This window comes from Crassostrea angulata, chromosome 1 (assembly GCF_025612915.1).
Source record: "Crassostrea angulata isolate pt1a10 chromosome 1, ASM2561291v2, whole genome shotgun sequence".
NCBI lineage: Eukaryota > Metazoa > Mollusca > Bivalvia > Ostreida > Ostreidae > Magallana > Magallana angulata.
Genome location: NC_069111.1, coordinates 44,212,530 through 44,233,827, shown reverse-complemented (window position 1 = coordinate 44,233,827; position 21,298 = coordinate 44,212,530). Strand labels below are relative to the sequence as shown.

The 21,298-nt window shown below is 35.9% G+C and overlaps 2 protein-coding genes across 2 annotated transcripts; both read left to right on the top strand.

Moving 5' to 3' along the window:
• Positions 1-4,233: 4,233 nt before the first annotated feature.
• Positions 4,234-6,176, top strand: LOC128192618 (fibropellin-3-like; the record flags this gene model as incomplete). The annotated part of the gene is made up of 6 exons (XM_052865447.1): positions 4,234-4,366; positions 4,564-4,677; positions 4,940-5,053; positions 5,261-5,398; positions 5,644-5,757; positions 6,019-6,176. Coding segments are annotated over 6 exons (771 nt in total), but the record flags the coding sequence as incomplete, so codon positions are not given.
• A 10,902-nt stretch (positions 6,177-17,078) lies between these two features.
• LOC128192614 (fibropellin-1-like) lies at positions 17,079-20,961 on the top strand. Its single transcript, XM_052865434.1, has 10 exons — positions 17,079-17,112; positions 17,647-17,760; positions 18,005-18,118; positions 18,380-18,493; positions 18,691-18,798; positions 19,412-19,525; positions 19,770-19,883; positions 20,147-20,260; positions 20,458-20,571; positions 20,834-20,961. The coding sequence occupies exons 1-10, from the start codon at positions 17,079-17,081 to the stop codon at positions 20,959-20,961; spliced, it is 1,068 nt and encodes a 355-aa protein (XP_052721394.1).
• Positions 20,962-21,298: the final 337 nt, after the last annotated feature.

Here is a 21,298-nt window from a genome sequence, read left to right as displayed (position 1 = left end):
CACAGTCATGTCAAAAGAGAGGACCTTGTAAAGATCTGCTTAATGATTATGAATGTAATTGCATAGACGGGTTTGATGGAACAAATTGCTCAAATTGTCAAGAATGATAGGTCAAACCTTATGAACGTATAGTCTATTCATACTGATCTATTTAGTTTGTGTTCTTTCTTTATATTGAAACGCGGTCTATTTTTTTCTAATGAATTCATCTTTGCTACTCTTAGTCGCCCATTTGAGAAGATTCGTGTTATATCTTTGATAAGCATCACAATATGAGAAATAGTGGAAGATCAAATTATAAGATTTATTTCTGTTCAAAGATTTCGTTCTTGAAATTGCAGATATTGATGACTGCTCACCGGATCCCTGTCAAAACAACGGAACCTGTACAGACCTGGTCAACGACTACCACTGCGATTGTGTTCCTGGATTTAATGGGACAAACTGTGAAAACGGTAAGTTCTGATAATGCGGTATTTGTATCAGATCCAACAGTACAAAATGCAAGGATGAGATTGAAATCTTCAGTTTTACATTGATCAAATCATTTGTTAGGTGATTAAGGTTTGTCAGTTGATAACCTTTTTCCAATTGACTTTAAAAGATATTGACAATGTTCAAAATATACTGCAACATTTGTATATCCATGATCAATCCTGGGAATTGTGTACATTCTTTGCTGTTTTCAGTGAGGTTGTATTTGAAATTGATTTTAGATATCGATGACTGCCAAGCAGAACCTTGTCAAAACAATGGAACCTGTACAGACCTGGTCAACGACTACCAATGTGTTTGTATTGCAGGATTCAATGGGACAAATTGTGAAAACAGTAAGCGCTATGATTACGCACTCCATTTTTGTGTGTGGGAATAAAAAAAAGTACAAAACTGATGGTTCCTCAAGTGTTTGCTTTATATATCATGATATCGATAACCATTGAAGACACAGGTGTTCTATGAGATCCGTGAAGACCCAAACGTTTGGTTTTATGCCTTTGAATAAAAAATTTTGTTCATGAAATTGCAGATATTGACGAGTGTTCCCAAGGTCCCTGTCAAAACAACGGATCTTGTACAGACCTGGTCAACGACTACTATTGCGATTGTGTTCCTGGATTCAACGGAACAAATTGTGAAAACAGTACGTACATATGCACTACATATGCTTTATTTGCTTGAAATGAAACACTATAATAATCCATTTGAACGAGCTCGTATGTAGTTGCTTGTTGATGTTTTCTTCGGCCGTCCACAAAAGTATTTATTTTAGTGTGGGAGCGAATGATTTCGTTTGTCTTTCTGACACATTAGGTTTCGAAGATGTACATAATTTAGGTTGAGATATCAAGATTTTGAGACTGTGTTATCAAAAGTAAACGGTAAACTCTTATTCGGAATTGCAGTGATCAATGAGTGCTTGCCAGGTATTTGTCTAAACAACGGAACTTGTACAGACCTTGTGAATGACTACCAGTGCGACTGCGTTTCTGGATTTAATGGAACAAATTGTGAAAATAGTACGTACAGCTAATCCTATACTCAGTACATGTACATTGTATTTGTTGAAGATGAAAGGGCACTTAAGTTTGAGTCAGTTTTTGTATGTACCTTGTTCTTCATTTTGGTCCGTTTAAAATTTTGAATGCTGGCTTTGGTTGGTGAGAAGATTTTCAAAACGAGGTATGGAAGATGTGGCATTTGTATTTTTTAGCTTGAGTGAGTAGATTCCGTTAACGGCATCCTGTCATATATCGTCGAGTGTAAAACACAGTCATGTCAAAAGAGAGGACCTTGTAAAGATCTGATTAATGATTATGAATGTAATTGCATAAACGGGTTTGATGGAACAAATTGCTCAAATTGTCAAGAATGATAGGTCAAACCTTATGAACGTATAGTCTATTCATACTGATCTATTTAGTTTGTGTTCTTTCTTTATATTGAAACGCGGTCTATTTTTTTCTAATGAATTCATCTTTGCTACTCATAGTCGCCCATTTGAGAAGATTCGTGTTATATCTTTGATAAGCATCACAATATGAGAAATAGTGGAAGATCAAATTATAAGATTTATTTCTGTTCAAAGATTTCGTTCTTGAAATTGCAGATATTGATGACTGCTCACCGGATCCCTGTCAAAACAACGGAACCTGTACAGACCTGGTCAACGACTACCACTGCGATTGTGTTCCTGGATTTAATGGGACAAACTGTGAAAACGGTAAGTTCTGATAATGCGGTATTTGTATATCAGATCCAACAGTACAAAATGCAAGGATGAGATTGAAATCTTCAGTTTTACATTGATCAAATCATTTGTTAGGTGATTAAGGTTTGTCAGTTGATAACCTTTTTCCAATTGACTTTAAAAGATATTGACAATGTTCAAAATATACTGCAACATTTGTATATCCATGATCAATCCTGGGAATTGTGTACATTCTTTGCTGTTTTCAGTGAGGTTGTATTTGAAATTGATTTTAGATATCGATGACTGCCAAGCAGAACCTTGTCAAAACAATGGAACCTGTACAGACTTGGTCAACGACTACCAATGTGTTTGTATTGCAGGATTCAATGGGACAAATTGTGAAAACAGTAAGCGCTATGATTACGCACACCATTTTTGTGTGTGGGAATGAAAAAAAGTACAAAACTGATAATTCCTCAAGTGTTTGCTTAATATATCATGATATCGATAACCATTGAAGACACAGGTGTTCTATGAGATCCGTGAAGACCCAAACGTTTGGTTTTATGCCTTTGAATAATAAATTTTGTTCATGAAATTGCAGATATTGACGAGTGTTCCCAAGGTCCCTGTCAAAACAACGGATCTTGTACAGACCTGGTCAACGACTACTATTGCGATTGTCTTCCTGGATTCAACGGAACAAATTGTGAAAACAGTACGTACATATGCACTACATATGCTTTATTTGCTTGAAATGAAACACTATAATAATCCATTTGAACGAGCTCGTATGTAGTTGCTTGTTGATGTTTTCTTCGGCCGTCCACAAAAGTATTTATTTTAGTGTGGGAGCGAATGATTTCGTTTGTCTTTCTGACACATTAGGTTTCGAAGATGTACATAATTTAGGTTGAGATATCAAGATTTTGAGACTGTGTTATCAAAAGTAAACGGTGAACTCTTATTCGGAATTGCAGTGATCAATGAGTGCTTGCCAGGTATTTGTCTAAACAACGGGACTTGTACAGACCTTGTGAATGACTACCAGTGCGACTGCGTTTCTGGATTTAATGGAACAAATTGTGAAAATAGTACGTACAGCTAATCCTAGTCTCAGTACATGCACATTGTATTTGTTGAAGATGAAAGGGCACTTAAGTTTGAGTCAGTTTTTGTATGTACCTTGTTCTTCATTTTGGTCCGTTTAAAATTTTGAATGCTGGCTTTGGTTGGTGAGAAGATTTTCAAAACGAGGTATGGAAGATGTGGCATTTGTATTTTTTAGCTTGAGTGAGTAGATTCCGTTAACGGCATCCTGTCATATATCGTCGAGTGTAAAATACAGTCATGTCAAAACAGAGGAAATTGTAAAGATCTGATTAATGATTATGAATGTAATTGCATAAACGGGTTTGATGGAACAAATTGCTCAAATTGTCAAGAATGATAGGTCAAACCTTATGAACGTATAGTCTATTCATACTGATCTATTTAGTTTGTGTTCTTTCTTTATATTGAAACGCGGTCTATTTTTTTCTAATGAATTCATCTTTGCTACTCTTAGTCGCCCATTTGAGAAGATTCGTGTTATATCTTTGATAAGCATCACAATATGAGAAATAGTGGAGGATCAAATTATAAGATTTATTTCTGTTCAAAGATTTCGTTCTTGAAATTGCAGATATTGATGACTGCTCACCGGATCCCTGTCAAAACAACGGAACCTGTACAGACCTGGTCAACGACTACCACTGCGATTGTGTTCCTGGATTTAATGGGACAAACTGTGAAAACGGTAAGTTCTGATAATGCGGTATTTGTATATCAGATCCAACAGTACAAAATGCAAGGATGAGATTGAAATCTTCAGTTTTACATTGATCAAATCATTTGTTAGGTGATTAAGGTTTGTCAGTTGATAACCTTTTTCCAATTGACTTTAAAAGATATTGACAATGTTCAAAATATACTGCAACATTTGTATATCCATGATCAATCCTGGGAATTGTGTACATTCTTTGCTGTTTTCAGTGAGGTTGTATTTGAAATTGATTTTAGATATCGATGACTGCCAAGCAGAACCTTGTCAAAACAATGGAACCTGTACAGACCTGGTCAACGACTACCAATGTGTTTGTATTGCAGGATTCAATGGGACAAATTGTGAAAACAGTAAGCGCTATGATTACGCACACCATTTTTGTGTGTGGGAATGAAAAAAAGTACAAAACTGATAATTCCTCAAGTGTTTGCTTAATATATCATGATATCGATAACCATTGAAGACACAGGTGTTCTATGAGATCCGTGAAGACCCAAACGTTTGGTTTTATGCCTTTGAATAATAAATTTTGTTCATGAAATTGCAGATATTGACGAGTGTTCCCAAGGTCCTTGTCAAAACAACGGATCTTGTACAGACCAGGTCAACGACTACTATTGCGATTGTGTTCCTGGATTCAACGGAACAAATTGTGAAAACAGTACGTACATATGCACTACATATGCTTTATTTGCTTGAAATGAAACACTATAATAATTCATTTGAACGAGCTCGTATGTAGTTGCTTGTTGATGTTTTCTTCGGCCGTCCACAAAAGTATTTATTTTAGTGTGGGAGCGAATGATTTCGTTTGTCTTTCTGACACATTAGGTTTCGAAGATGTACATAATTTAGGTTGAGATATCAAGATTTTGAGACTGTGTTATCAAAAGTAAACGGTAAACTCTTATTCGGAATTGCAGTGATCAATGAGTGCTTGCCAGGTATTTGTCTAAACAACGGAACTTGTACAGACCTTGTGAATGACTACCAGTGCGACTGCGTTTCTGGATTTAATGGAACAAATTGTGAAAATAGTACGTACAGCTAATCCTAGTCTCAGTACATGTACATTGTATTTGTTGAAGATGAAAGGGCACTTAAGTTTGAGTCAGTTTTTGTATGTACCTTGTTCTTCATTTTGGTCCGTTTAAAATTTTGAATGCTGGCTTTGGTTGGTGAGAAGATTTTCAAAACGAGGTATGGAAGATGTGGCATTTGTATTTTTTAGCTTGAGTGAGTAGATTCCGTTAACGGCATCCTGTCATATATCGTCGAGTGTAAAACACAGTCATGTCAAAACAGAGGACCTTGTAAAGATCTGATTAATGATTATGAATGTAATTGCATAAACGGGTTTGATGGAACAAATTGCTCAAATTGTCAAGAATGATAGGTCAAACCTTATGAACGTATAGTCTATTCATACTGATCTATTTAGTTTGTGTTCTTTCTTTATATTGAAACGCGGTCTATTTTTTTCTAATGAATTCATCTTTGCTACTCATAGTCGCCCATTTGAGAAGATTCGTGTTATATCTTTGATAAGCATCACAATATGAGAAATAGTGGAAGATCAAATTATAAGATTTATTTCTGTTCAAAGATTTCGTTCTTGAAATTGCAGATATTGATGACTGCTCACCGGATCCCTGTCAAAACAACGGAACCTGTACAGACCTGGTCAACGACTACCACTGCGATTGTGTTCCTGGATTTAATGGGACAAACTGTGAAAACGGTAAGTTCTGATAATGCGGTATTTGTATCAGATCCAACAGTACAAAATGCAAGGTTGAGATTGAAATCTTCAGTTTTACATTGATCAAATCATTTGTTAGGTGATTAAGGTTTGTCAGTTGATAACCTTTTTCCAATTGACTTTAAAAGATATTGACAATGTTCAAAATATACTGCAACATTTGTATATCCATGATCAATCCTGGGAATTGTGTACATTCTTTGCTGTTTTCAGTGAGGTTGTATTTGAAATTGATTTTAGATATCGATGACTGCCAAGCAGAACCTTGTCAAAACAATGGAACCTGTACAGACCTGGTCAACGACTACCAATGTGTTTGTATTGCAGGATTCAATGGGACAAATTGTGAAAACAGTAAGCGCTATGATTACGCACTCCATTTTTGTGTGTGGGAATAAAAAAAAGTACAAAACTGATGGTTCCTCAAGTGTTTGCTTTATATATCATGATATCGATAACCATTGAAGACACAGGTGTTCTATGAGATCCGTGAAGACCCAAACGTTTGGTTTTATGCCTTTGAATAAAAAATTTTGTTCATGAAATTGCAGATATTGACGAGTGTTCCCAAGGTCCCTGTCAAAACAACGGATCTTGTACAGACCTGGTCAACGACTACTATTGCGATTGTGTTCCTGGATTCAACGGAACAAATTGTGAAAACAGTACGTACATATGCACTACATATGCTTTATTTGCTTGAAATGAAACACTATAATAATCCATTTGAACGAGCTCGTATGTAGTTGCTTGTTGATGTTTTCTTCGGCCGTCCACAAAAGTATTTATTTTAGTGTGGGAGCGAATGATTTCGTTTGTCTTTCTGACACATTAGGTTTCGAAGATGTACATTATTTAGGTTGAGATATCAAGATTTTGAGACTGTGTTATCAAAAGTAAACGGTAAACTCTTATTCGGAATTGCAGTGATCAATGAGTGCTTGCCAGGTATTTGTCTAAACAACGGGACTTGTACAGACCTTGTGAATGACTACCAGTGCGACTGCGTTTCTGGATTTAATGGAACAAATTGTGAAAATAGTACGTACAGCTAATCCTATACTCAGTACATGTACATTGTATTTGTTGAAGATGAAAGGGCACTTAAGTTTGAGTCAGTTTTTGTATGTACCTTGTTCTTCATTTTGGTCCGTTTAAAATTTTGAATGCTGGCTTTGGTTGGTGAGAAGATTTTCAAAACGAGGTATGGAAGATGTGGCATTTGTATTTTTTAGCTTGAGTGAGTAGATTCCGTTAACGGCATCCTGTCATATATCGTCGAGTGTAAAACACAGTCATGTCAAAAGAGAGGACCTTGTAAAGATCTGATTAATGATTATGAATGTAATTGCATAAACGGGTTTGATGGAACAAATTGCTCAAATTGTCAAGAATGATAGGTCAAACCTTATGAACGTATAGTCTATTCATACTGATCTATTTAGTTTGTGTTCTTTCTTTATATTGAAACGCGGTCTATTTTTTTCTAATGAATTCATCTTTGCTACTCATAGTCGCCCATTTGAGAAGATTCGTGTTATATCTTTGATAAGCATCACAATATGAGAAATAGTGGAAGATCAAATTATAAGATTTATTTCTGTTCAAAGATTTCGTTCTTGAAATTGCAGATATTGATGACTGCTCACCGGATCCCTGTCAAAACAACGGAACCTGTACAGACCTGGTCAACGACTACCACTGCGATTGTGTTCCTGGATTTAATGGGACAAACTGTGAAAACGGTAAGTTCTGATAATGCGGTATTTGTATATCAGATCCAACAGTACAAAATTCAAGGATGAGATTGAAATCTTCAGTTTTACATTGATCAAATCATTTGTTAGGTGATTAAGGTTTGTCAGTTGATAACCTTTTTCCAATTGACTTTAAAAGATATTGACAATGTTCAAAATATACTGCAACATTTGTATATCCATGATCAATCCTGGGAATTGTGTACATTCTTTGCTGTTTTCAGTGAGGTTGTATTTGAAATTGATTTTAGATATCGATGACTGCCAAGCAGAACCTTGTCAAAACAATGGAACCTGTACAGACCTGGTCAACGACTACCAATGTGTTTGTATTGCAGGATTCAATGGGACAAATTGTGAAAACAGTAAGCGCTATGATTACGCACACCATTTTTGTGTGTGGGAATGAAAAAAAGTACAAAACTGATAATTCCTCAAGTGTTTGCTTAATATATCATGATATCGATAACCATTGAAGACACAGGTGTTCTATGAGATCCGTGAAGACCCAAACGTTTGGTTTTATGCCTTTGAATAATAAATTTTGTTCATGAAATTGCAGATATTGACGAGTGTTCCCAAGGTCCCTGTCAAAACAACGGATCTTGTACAGACCTGGTCAACGACTACTATTGCGATTGTGTTCCTGGATTCAACGGAACAAATTGTGAAAACAGTACGTACATATGCACTACATATGCTTTATTTGCTTGAAATGAAACACTATAATAATTCATTTGAACGAGCTCGTATGTAGTTGCTTGTTGATGTTTTCTTCGGCCGTCCACAAAAGTATTTATTTTAGTGTGGGAGCGAATGATTTCGTTTGTCTTTCTGACACATTAGGTTTCGAAGATGTACATAATTTAGGTTGAGATATCAAGATTTTGAGACTGTGTTATCAAAAGTAAACGGTAAACTCTTATTCGGAATTGCAGTGATCAATGAGTGCTTGCCAGGTATTTGTCTAAACAACGGAACTTGTACAGACCTTGTGAATGACTACCAGTGCGACTGCGTTTCTGGATTTAATGGAACAAATTGTGAAAATAGTACGTACAGCTAATCCTATACTCAGTACATGTACATTGTATTTGTTGAAGATGAAAGGGCACTTAAGTTTGAGTCAGTTTTTTTATGTACCTTGTTCTTCATTTTGGTCCGTTTAAAATTTTGAATGCTGGCTTTGGTTGGTGAGAAGATTTTCAAAACGAGGTATGGAAGATGTGGCATTTGTATTTTTTAGCTTGAGTGAGTAGATTCCGTTAACGGCATCCTGTCATATATCGTCGAGTGTAAAACACAGTCATGTCAAAACAGAGGACCTTGTAAAGATCTGATTAATGATTATGAATGTAATTGCATAAACGGGTTTGATGGAACAAATTGCTCAAATTGTCAAGAATGATAGGTCAAACCTTATGAACGTATAGTCTATTCATACTGATCTATTTAGTTTGTGTTCTTTCTTTATATTGAAACGCGGTCTATTTTTTTCTAATGAATTCATCTTTGCTACTCATAGTCGCCCATTTGAGAAGATTCGTGTTATATCTTTGATAAGCATCACAATATGAGAAATAGTGGAAGATCAAATTATAAGATTTATTTCTGTTCAAAGATTTCGTTCTTGAAATTGCAGATATTGATGACTGCTCACCGGATCCCTGTCAAAACAACGGAACCTGTACAGACCTGGTCAACGACTACCACTGCGATTGTGTTCCTGGATTTAATGGGACAAACTGTGAAAACGGTAAGTTCTGATAATGCGGTATTTGTATCAGATCCAACAGTACAAAATGCAAGGATGAGATTGAAATCTTCAGTTTTACATTGATCAAATCATTTGTTAGGTGATTAAGGTTTGTCAGTTGATAACCTTTTTCCAATTGACTTTAAAAGATATTGACAATGTTCAAAATATACTGCAACATTTGTATATCCATGATCAATCCTGGGAATTGTGTACATTCTTTGCTGTTTTCAGTGAGGTTGTATTTGAAATTGATTTTAGATATCGATGACTGCCAAGCAGAACCTTGTCAAAACAATGGAACCTGTACAGACCTGGTCAACGACTACCAATGTGTTTGTATTGCAGGATTCAATGGGACAAATTGTGAAAACAGTAAGCGCTATGATTACGCACACCATTTTTGTGTGTGGGAATGAAAAAAAGTACAAAACTGATGATTCCTCAAGTGTTTGCTTTATATATCATGATATCGATAACCATTGAAGACACAGGTGTTCTATGAGATCCGTGAAGACCCAAACGTTTGGTTTTATGCCTTTGAATAATAAATTTTGTTCATGAAATTGCAGATATTGACGAGTGTTCCCAAGGTCCCTGTCAAAACAACGGATCTTGTACAGACCTGGTCAACGACTACTATTGCGATTGTGTTCCTGGATTCAACGGAACAAATTGTGAAAACAGTACGTACATATGCACTACATATGCTTTATTTGCTTGAAATGAAACACTATAATAATCCATTTGAACGAGCTCGTATGTAGTTGCTTGTTGATGTTTTCTTCGGCCGTCCACAAAAGTATTTATTTTAGTGTGGGAGCGAATGATTTCGTTTGTCTTTCTGACACATTAGGTTTCGAAGATGTACATAATTTAGGTTGAGATATCAAGATTTTGAGACTGTGTTATCAAAAGTAAACGGTAAACTCTTATTCGGAATTGCAGTGATCAATGAGTGCTTGCCAGGTATTTGTCTAAACAACGGGACTTGTACAGACCTTGTGAATGACTACCAGTGCGACTGCGTTTCTGGATTTAATGGAACAAATTGTGAAAATAGTACGTACAGCTAATCCTAGTCTCAGTACATGCACATTGTATTTGTTGAAGATGAAAGGGCACTTAAGTTTGAGTCAGTTTTTGTATGTACCTTGTTCTTCATTTTGGTCCGTTTAAAATTTTGAATGCTGGCTTTGGTTGGTGAGAAGATTTTCAAAACGAGATATGGAAGATGTGGCATACGATTTTTTAGCTTGAGTGAGTAGATTCCGTTAACGGCATCCTGTCATATATCGTCGAGTGTAAAACACAGTCATGTCAAAACAGAGGACCTTGTAAAGATCTGCTTAATGATTATGAATGTAATTGCATAAACGGGTTTGATGGAACAAATTGCTCAAATTGTCAAGAATGATAGGTCAAACCTTATGAACGTATAGTCTATTCATACTGATCTATTTAGTTTGTGTTCTTTCTTTATATTGAAACGCGGTCTATTTTTTTCTAATGAATTCATCTTTGCTACTCATAGTCGCCCATTTGAGAAGATTCGTGTTATATCTTTGATAAGCATCACAATATGAGAAATAGTGGAAGATCAAATTATAAGATTTATTTCTGTTCAAAGATTTCGTTCTTGAAATTGCAGATATTGATGACTGCTCACCGGATCCCTGTCAAAACAACGGAACCTGTACAGACCTGGTCAACGACTACCACTGCGATTGTGTTCCTGGATTTAATGGGACAAACTGTGAAAACGGTAAGTTCTGATAATGCGGTATTTGTATCAGATCCAACAGTACAAAATGCAAGGATGAGATTGAAATCTTCAGTTTTACATTGATCAAATCATTTGTTAGGTGATTAAGGTTTGTCAGTTGATAACCTTTTTCCAATTGACTTTAAAAGATATTGACAATGTTCAAAATATACTGCAACATTTGTATATCCATGATCAATCCTGGGAATTGTGTACATTCTTTGCTGTTTTCAGTGAGGTTGTATTTGAAATTGATTTTAGATATCGATGACTGCCAAGCAGAACCTTGTCAAAACAATGGAACCTGTACAGACCTGGTCAACGACTACCAATGTGTTTGTATTGCAGGATTCAATGGGACAAATTGTGAAAACAGTAAGCGCTATGATTACGCACACCATTTTTGTGTGTGGGAATGAAAAAAAGTACAAAACTGATGATTCCTCAAGTGTTTGCTTTATATATCATGATATCGATAACCATTGAAGACACAGGTGTTCTATGAGATCCGTGAAGACCCAAACGTTTGGTTTTATGCCTTTGAATAATAAATTTTGTTCATGAAATTGCAGATATTGACGAGTGTTCCCAAGGTCCCTGTCAAAACAACGGATCTTGTACAGACCTGGTCAACGACTACTATTGCGATTGTGTTCCTGGATTCAACGGAACAAATTGTGAAAACAGTACGTACATATGCACTACATATGCTTTATTTGCTTGAAATGAAACACTATAATAATCCATTTGAACGAGCTCGTATGTAGTTGCTTGTTGATGTTTTCTTCGGCCGTCCACAAAAGTATTTATTTTAGTGTGGGAGCGAATGATTTCGTTTGTCTTTCTGACACATTAGGTTTCGAAGATGTACATAATTTAGGTTGAGATATCAAGATTTTGAGACTGTGTTATCAAAAGTAAACGGTAAACTCTTATTCGGAATTGCAGTGATCAATGAGTGCTTGCCAGGTATTTGTCTAAACAACGGGACTTGTACAGACCTTGTGAATGACTACCAGTGCGACTGCGTTTCTGGATTTAATGGAACAAATTGTGAAAATAGTACGTACAGCTAATCCTAGTCTCAGTACATGCACATTGTATTTGTTGAAGATGAAAGGGCACTTAAGTTTGAGTCAGTTTTTGTATGTACCTTGTTCTTCATTTTGGTCCGTTTAAAATTTTGAATGCTGGCTTTGGTTGGTGAGAAGATTTTCAAAACGAGATATGGAAGATGTGGCATTTGTATTTTTTAGCTTGAGTGAGTAGATTCCGTTAACGGCATCCTGTCATATATCGTCGAGTGTAAAACACAGTCATGTCAAAAGAGAGGACCTTGTAAAGATCTGCTTAATGATTATGAATGTAATTGCATAAACGGGTTTGATGGAACAAATTGCTCAAATTGTCAAGAATGATAGGTCAAACCTTATGAACGTATAGTCTATTCATACTGATCTATTTAGTTTGTGTTCTTTCTTTATATTGAAACGCGGTCTATTTTTTTCTAATGAATTCATCTTTGCTACTCATAGTCGCCCATTTGAGAAGATTCGTGTTATATCTTTGATAAGCATCACAATATGAGAAATAGTGGAAGATCAAATTATAAGATTTATTTCTGTTCAAAGATTTCGTTCTTGAAATTGCAGATATTGATGACTGCTCACCGGATCCCTGTCAAAACAACGGAACCTGTACAGACCTGGTCAACGACTACCACTGCGATTGTGTTCCTGGATTTAATGGGACAAACTGTGAAAACGGTAAGTTCTGATAATGCGGTATTTGTATCAGATCCAACAGTACAAAATGCAAGGATGAGATTGAAATCTTCAGTTTTACATTGATCAAATCATTTGTTAGGTGATTAAGGTTTGTCAGTTGATAACCTTTTTCCAATTGACTTTAAAAGATATTGACAATGTTCAAAATATACTGCAACATTTGTATATCCATGATCAATCCTGGGAATTGTGTACATTCTTTGCTGTTTTCAGTGAGGTTGTATTTGAAATTGATTTTAGATATCGATGACTGCCAAGCAGAACCTTGTCAAAACAATGGAACCTGTACAGACCTGGTCAACGACTACCAATGTGTTTGTATTGCAGGATTCAATGGGACAAATTGTGAAAACAGTAAGCGCTATGATTACGCACACCATTTTTGTGTGTGGGAATGAAAAAAAGTACAAAACTGATGATTCCTCAAGTGTTTGCTTTATATATCATGATATCGATAACCATTGAAGACACAGGTGTTCTATGAGATCCGTGAAGACCCAAACGTTTGGTTTTATGCCTTTGAATAATAAATTTTGTTCATGAAATTGCAGATATTGACGAGTGTTCCCAAGGTCCCTGTCAAAACAACGGATCTTGTACAGACCTGGTCAACGACTACTATTGCGATTGTGTTCCTGGATTCAACGGAACAAATTGTGAAAACAGTACGTACATATGCACTACATATGCTTTATTTGCTTGAAATGAAACACTATAATAATCCATTTGAACGAGCTCGTATGTAGTTGCTTGTTGATGTTTTCTTCGGCCGTCCACAAAAGTATTTATTTTAGTGTGGGAGCGAATGATTTCGTTTGTCTTTCTGACACATTAGGTTTCGAAGATGTACATAATTTAGGTTGAGATATCAAGATTTTGAGACTGTGTTATCAAAAGTAAACGGTAAACTCTTATTCGGAATTGCAGTGATCAATGAGTGCTTGCCAGGTATTTGTCTAAACAACGGGACTTGTACAGACCTTGTGAATGACTACCAGTGCGACTGCGTTTCTGGATTTAATGGAACAAATTGTGAAAATAGTACGTACAGCTAATCCTAGTCTCAGTACATGCACATTGTATTTGTTGAAGATGAAAGGGCACTTAAGTTTGAGTCAGTTTTTGTATGTACCTTGTTCTTCATTTTGGTCCGTTTAAAATTTTGAATGCTGGCTTTGGTTGGTGAGAAGATTTTCAAAACGAGGTATGGAAGATGTGGCATTTGTATTTTTTAGCTTGAGTGAGTAGATTCCGTTAACGGCATCCTGTCAGATATCGTCGAGTGTAAAATACAGTCATGTCAAAACAGAGGAAATTGTAAAGATCTGCTTAATGATTATGAATGTAATTGCATAAACGGGTTTGATGGAACAAATTGCTCAAATTGTCAAGAATGATAGGTCAAACCTTATGAAAGTATAGCCTATTCATACTGATCTATTTAGTTTGTGTTCTTTCTTTATATTGAAACGCGGCCTTTTTTTTCTAATGAATTCATCTTTGCTACTCTTAGTCGCCCATTTGAGAAGATTCGTGTTATATCTTTGATAAGCATCACAATATGAGAAATAGTGGAGGATCAAATTATAAGATTTATTTCTGTTCAAAGATTTCGTTCTTGAAATTGCAGATATTGATGACTGCTCACCGGATCCCTGTCAAAACAACGGAACCTGTACAGACCTGGTCAACGACTACCACTGCGATTGTGTTCCTGGATTTAATGGGACAAACTGTGAAAACGGTAAGTTCTGATAATGCGGTATTTGTATCAGATCCAACAGTACAAAATGCAAGGATGAGATTGAAATCTTCAGTTTTACATTGATCAAATCATTTGTTAGGTGATTAAGGTTTGTCAGTTGATAACCTTTTTCCAATTGACTTTAAAAGATATTGACAATGTTCAAAATATACTGCAACATTTGTATATCCATGATCAATCCTGGGAATTGTGTACATTCTTTGCTGTTTTCAGTGAGGTTGTATTTGAAATTGATTTTAGATATCGATGACTGCCAAGCAGAACCTTGTCAAAACAATGGAACCTGTACAGACCTGGTCAACGACTACCAATGTGTTTGTATTGCAGGATTCAATGGGACAAATTGTGAAAACAGTAAGCGCTATGATTACGCACACCATTTTTGTGTGTGGGAATGAAAAAAAGTACAAAACTGATGATTCCTCAAGTGTTTGCTTTATATATCATGATATCGATAACCATTGAAGACACAGGTGTTCTATGAGATCCGTGAAGACCCAAACGTTTGGTTTTATGCCTTTGAATAATAAATTTTGTTCATGAAATTGCAGATATTGACGAGTGTTCCCAAGGTCCCTGTCAAAACAACGGATCTTGTACAGACCTGGTCAACGACTACTATTGCGATTGTGTTCCTGGATTCAACGGAACAAATTGTGAAAACAGTACGTACATATGCACTACATATGCTTTATTTGCTTGAAATGAAACACTATAATAATCCATTTGAACGAGCTCGTATGTAGTTGCTTGTTGATGTTTTCTTCGGCCGTCCACAAAAGTATTTATTTTAGTGTGGGAGCGAATGATTTCGTTTGTCTTTCTGACACATTAGGTTTCGAAGATGTACATAATTTAGGTTGAGATATCAAGATTTTGAGACTGTGTTATCAAAAGTAAACGGTAAACTCTTATTCGGAATTGCAGTGATCAATGAGTGCTTGCCAGGTATTTGTCTAAACAACGGGACTTGTACAGACCTTGTGAATGACTACCAGTGCGACTGCGTTTCTGGATTTAATGGAACAAATTGTGAAAATAGTACGTACAGCTAATCCTAGTCTCAGTATATGCACATTGTATTTGTTGAAGATGAAAGGGCACTTAAGTTTGAGTCAGTTTTTGTATGTACCTTGTTCTTCATTTTGGTCCGTTTAAAATTTTGAATGCTGGCTTTGGTTGGTGAGAAGATTTTCAAAACGAGGTATGGAAGATGTGGCATTTGTATTTTTTAGCTTGAGTGAGTAGATTCCGTTAACGGCATCCTGTCAGATATCGTCGAGTGTAAAACACAGTCATGTCAAAACAGAGGACCTTGTAAAGATCTGCTTAATGATTATGAATGTAATTGCATAGACGGGTTTGATGGAACAAATTGCTCAAATTGTCAAGAATGATAGGTCAAACCTTATGAACGTATAGTCTATTCATACTGATCTATTTAGTTTGTGTTCTTTCTTTATATTGAAACGCGGTCTATTTTTTTCTAATGAATTCATCTTTGCTACTCTTAGTCGCCCATTTGAGAAGATTCGTGTTATATCTTTGATAAGCATCACAATATTAGAAATAGTGGAGGATCAAATTATAAGATTTATTTCTGTTCAAAGATTTCGTTCTTGAAATTGCAGATATTGATGACTGCTCACCGGATCCCTGTCAAAACAACGGAACCTGTACAGACCTGGTCAACGACTACCACTGCGATTGTGTTCCTGGATTTAATGGGACAAACTGTGAAAACGGTAAGTTCTGATAATGCGGTATTTGTATCAGATCCAACAGTACAAAATGCAAGGATGAGATTGAAATCTTCAGTTTTACATTGATCAAATCATTTGTTAGGTGATTAAGGTTTGTCAGTTGATAACCTTTTTCCAATTGACTTTAAAAGATATTGACAATGTTCAAAATATACTGCAACATTTGTATATCCATGATCAATCCTGGGAATTGTGTACATTCTTTGCTGTTTTCAGTGAGGTTGTATTTGAAATTGATTTTAGATATCGATGACTGCCAAGCAGAACCTTGTCAAAACAATGGAACCTGTACAGACCTGGTCAACGACTACCAATGTGTTTGTATTGCAGGATTCAATGGGACAAATTGTGAAAACAGTAAGCGCTATGATTACGCACACCATTTTTGTGTGTGGGAATGAAAAAAAGTACAAAACTGATGATTCCTCAAGTGTTTGCTTTATATATCATGATATCGATAACCATTGAAGACACAGGTGTTCTATGAGATCCGTGAAGACCCAAACGTTTGGTTTTATGCCTTTGAATAATAAATTTTGTTCATGAAATTGCAGATATTGACGAGTGTTCCCAAGGTCCCTGTCAAAACAACGGATCTTGTACAGACCTGGTCAACGACTACTATTGCGATTGTGTTCCTGGATTCAACGGAACAAATTGTGAAAACAGTACGTACATATGCACTACATATGCTTTATTTGCTTGAAATGAAACACTATAATAATCCATTTGAACGAGCTCGTATGTAGTTGCTTGTTGATGTTTTCTTCGGCCGTCCACAAAAGTATTTATTTTAGTGTGGGAGCGAATGATTTCGTTTGTCTTTCTGACACATTAGGTTTCGAAGATGTACATAATTTAGGTTGAGATATCAAGATTTTGAGACTGTGTTATCAAAAGTAAACGGTAAACTCTTATTCGGAATTGCAGTGATCAATGAGTGCTTGCCAGGTATTTGTCTAAACAACGGGACTTGTACAGACCTTGTGAATGACTACCAGTGCGACTGCGTTTCTGGATTTAATGGAACAAATTGTGAAAATAGTACGTACAGCTAATCCTAGTCTCAGTACATGCACGTTGTATTTGTTGAAGATGAAAGGGCACTTAAGTTTGAGTCAGTTTTTGTATGTACCTTGTTCTTCATTTTGGTCCGTTTAAAATTTTGAATGCTGGCTTTGGTTGGTGAGAAGATTTTCAAAACGAGGTATGGAAGATGTGGCATTTGTATTTTTTAGCTTGAGTGAGTAGATTCCGTTAACGGCATCCTGTCAGATATCGTCGAGTGTAAAATACAGTCATGTCAAAACAGAGGAAATTGTAAAGATCTGATTAATGATTATGAATGTAATTGCATAAACGGGTTTGATGGAACAAATTGCTCAAATTGTCAAGAATGATAGGTCAAACCTTATGAAAGTATAGTCTATTCATACTGATCTATTTAGTTTGTGTTCTTTCTTTATATTGAAACGCGGCCTTTTTTTTCTAATGAATTCATCTTTGCTACTCTTAGTCGCCCATTTGAGAAGATTCGTGTCATATCTTTGATAAGCATCACAATATGAGAAATAGTGGAGGATCAAATTATAAGATTTATTTCTGTTCAAAGATTTCGTTCTTGAAATTGCAGATATTGATGACTGCTCACCGGATCCCTGTCAAAACAACGGAACCTGTACAGACCTGGTCAACGACTACCACTGCGATTGTGTTCCTGGATTTAATGGGACAAACTGTGAAAACGGTAAGTTCTGATAATGCGGTATTTGTATCAGATCCAACAGTACAAAATGCAAGGATGAGATTGAAATCTTCAGTTTTACATTGATCAAATCATTTGTTAGGTGATTAAGGTTTGTCAGTTGATAACCTTTTTCCAATTGACTTTAAAAGATATTGACAATGTTCAAAATATACTGCAACATTTGTATATCCATGATCAATCCTGGGAATTGTGTACATTCTTTGCTGTTTTCAGTGAGGTTGTATTTGAAATTGATTTTAGATATCGATGACTGCCAAGCAGAACCTTGTCAAAACAATGGAACCTGTACAGACCTGGTCAACGACTACCAATGTGTTTGTATTGCAGGATTCAATGGGACAAATTGTGAAAACAGTAAGCGCTATGATTACACACACCATTTTTGTGTGTGGGAATGAAAAAAAGTACAAAACTGATGATTCCTCAAGTGTTTGCTTTATATATCATGATATCGATAACCATTGAAGACACAGGTGTTCTATGAGATCCGTGAAGACCCAAACGTTTGGTTTTATGCCTTTGAATAATAAATTTTGTTCATGAAATTGCAGATATTGACGAGTGTTCCCAAGGTCCCTGTCAAAACAACGGATCTTGTACAGACCTGGTCAACGACTACTATTGCGATTGTGTTCCTGGATTCAACGGAACAAATTGTGAAAACAGTACGTACATATGCACTACATATGCTTTATTTGCTTGAAATGAAACACTATAATAATCCATTTGAACGAGCTCGTATGTAGTTGCTTGTTGATGTTTTCTTCGGCCGTCCACAAAAGTATTTATTTTAGTGTGGGAGCGAATGATTTCGTTTGTCTTTCTGACACATTAGGTTTCGAAGATGTACATAATTTAGGTTGAGATATCAAGATTTTGAGACTGTGTTATCAAAAGTAAACGGTAAACTCTTATTCGGAATTGCAGTGATCAATGAGTGCTTGCCAGGTATTTGTCTAAACAACGGGACTTGTACAGACCTTGTGAATGACTACCAGTGCGACTGCGTTTCTGGATTTAATGGAACAAATTGTGAAAATAGTACGTACAGCTAATCCTAGTCTCAGTACATGCACGTTGTATTTGTTGAAGATGAAAGGGCACTTAAGTTTGAGTCAGTTTTTGTATGTACCTTGTTCTTCATTTTGGTCCGTTTAAAATTTTGAATGCTGGCTTTGGTTGGTGAGAAGATTTTCAAAACGAGGTATGGAAGATGTGGCATTTGTATTTTTTAGCTTGAGTGAGTAGATTCCGTTAACGGCATCCTGTCAGATATCGTCGAGTGTAAAATACAGTCATGTCAAAACAGAGGAAATTGTAAAGATCTGATTAATGATTATGAATGTAATTGCATAAACGGGTTTGATGGAACAAATTGCTCAAATTGTCAAGAATGATAGGTCAAACCTTATGAAAGTATAGTCTATTCATACTGATCTATTTAGTTTGTGTTCTTTCTTTATATTGAAACGCGGCCTTTTTTTTCTAATGAATTCATCTTTGCTACTCTTAGTCGCCCATTTGAGAAGATTCGTGTTATATCTTTGATAAGCATCACAATATGAGAAATAGTGGAGGATCAAATTATAAGATTTATTTCTGTTCAAAGATTTCGTTCTTGAAATTGCAGATATTGATGACTGCTCACCGGATCCCTGTCAAAACAACGGAACCTGTACAGACCTGGTCAACGACTACCACTGCGATTGTGTTCCTGGATTTAATGGGACAAACTGTGAAAACGGTAAGTTCTGATAATGCGGTATTTGTATATCAGATCCAACAGTACAAAATGCAAGGATGAGATTGAAATCTTCAGTTTTACATTGATCAAATCATTTGTTAGGTGATTAAGGTTTGTCAGTTGATAACCTTTTTCCAATTGACTTTAAAAGATATTGACAATGTTCAAAATATACTGCAACATTTGTATATCCATGATCAATCCTGGGAATTGTGTACATTCTTTGCTGTTTTCAGTGAGGTTGTATTTGAAATTGATTTTAGATATCGATGACTGCCAAGCAGAACCTTGTCAAAACAATGGAACCTGTACAGACCTGGTCAACGACTACCAATGTGTTTGTATTGCAGGATTCAATGGGACAAATTGTGAAAACAGTAAGCGCTATGATTACACACACCATTTTTGTGTGTGGGAATGAAAAAAAGTACAAAACTGATGATTCCTCAAGTGTTTGCTTTATATATCATGATATCGATAACCATTGAAGACACAGGTGTTCTATGAGATCCGTGAAGACCCAAACGTTTGGTTTTATGCCTTTGAATAATAAATTTTGTTCATGAAATTGCAGATATTGACGAGTGTTCCCAAGGTCCCTGTCAAAACAACGGATCTTGTACAGACCTGGTCAACGACTACTATTGCGATTGTGTTCCTGGATTCAACGGAACAAATTGTGAAAACAGTACGTACATATGCACTACATATGCTTTATTTGCTTGAAATGAAACACTATAATAATCCATTTGAACGAGCTCGTATGTAGTTGCTTGTTGATGTTTTCTTCGGCCGTCCACAAAAGTATTTATTTTAGTGTGGGAGCGAATGATTTCGTTTGTCTTTCTGACACATTAGGTTTCGAAGATGTACATAATTTAGGTTGAGATATCAAGATTTTGAGACTGTGTTATCAAAAGTAAACGGTAAACTCTTATTCGGAATTGCAGTGATCAATGAGTGCTTGCCAGGTATTTGTCTAAACAACGGAACTTGTACAGACCTTGTGAATGACTACCAGTGCGACTGCGTTTCTGGATTTAATGGAACAAATTGTGAAAATAGTACGTACAGCTAATCCTAGTCTCAGTACATGCACATTGTATTTGTTGAAGATGAAAGGGCACTTAAGTTTGAGTCAGTTTTTGTATGTACCTTGTTCTTCATTTTGGTCCGTTTAAAATTTTGAATGCTGGCTTTGGTTGGTGAGAAGATTTTCAAAACGAGGTATGGAAGATGTGGCATTTGTATTTTTTAGCTTGAGTGAGTAGATTCCGTTAACGGCATCCTGTGAGATATCGTCGAGTGTAAAATACAGTCATGTCAAAACAGAGGAAATTGTAAAGATCTGATTAATGATTATGAATGTAATTGCATAAACGGGTTTGATGGAACAAATTGCTCAAATTGTCAAG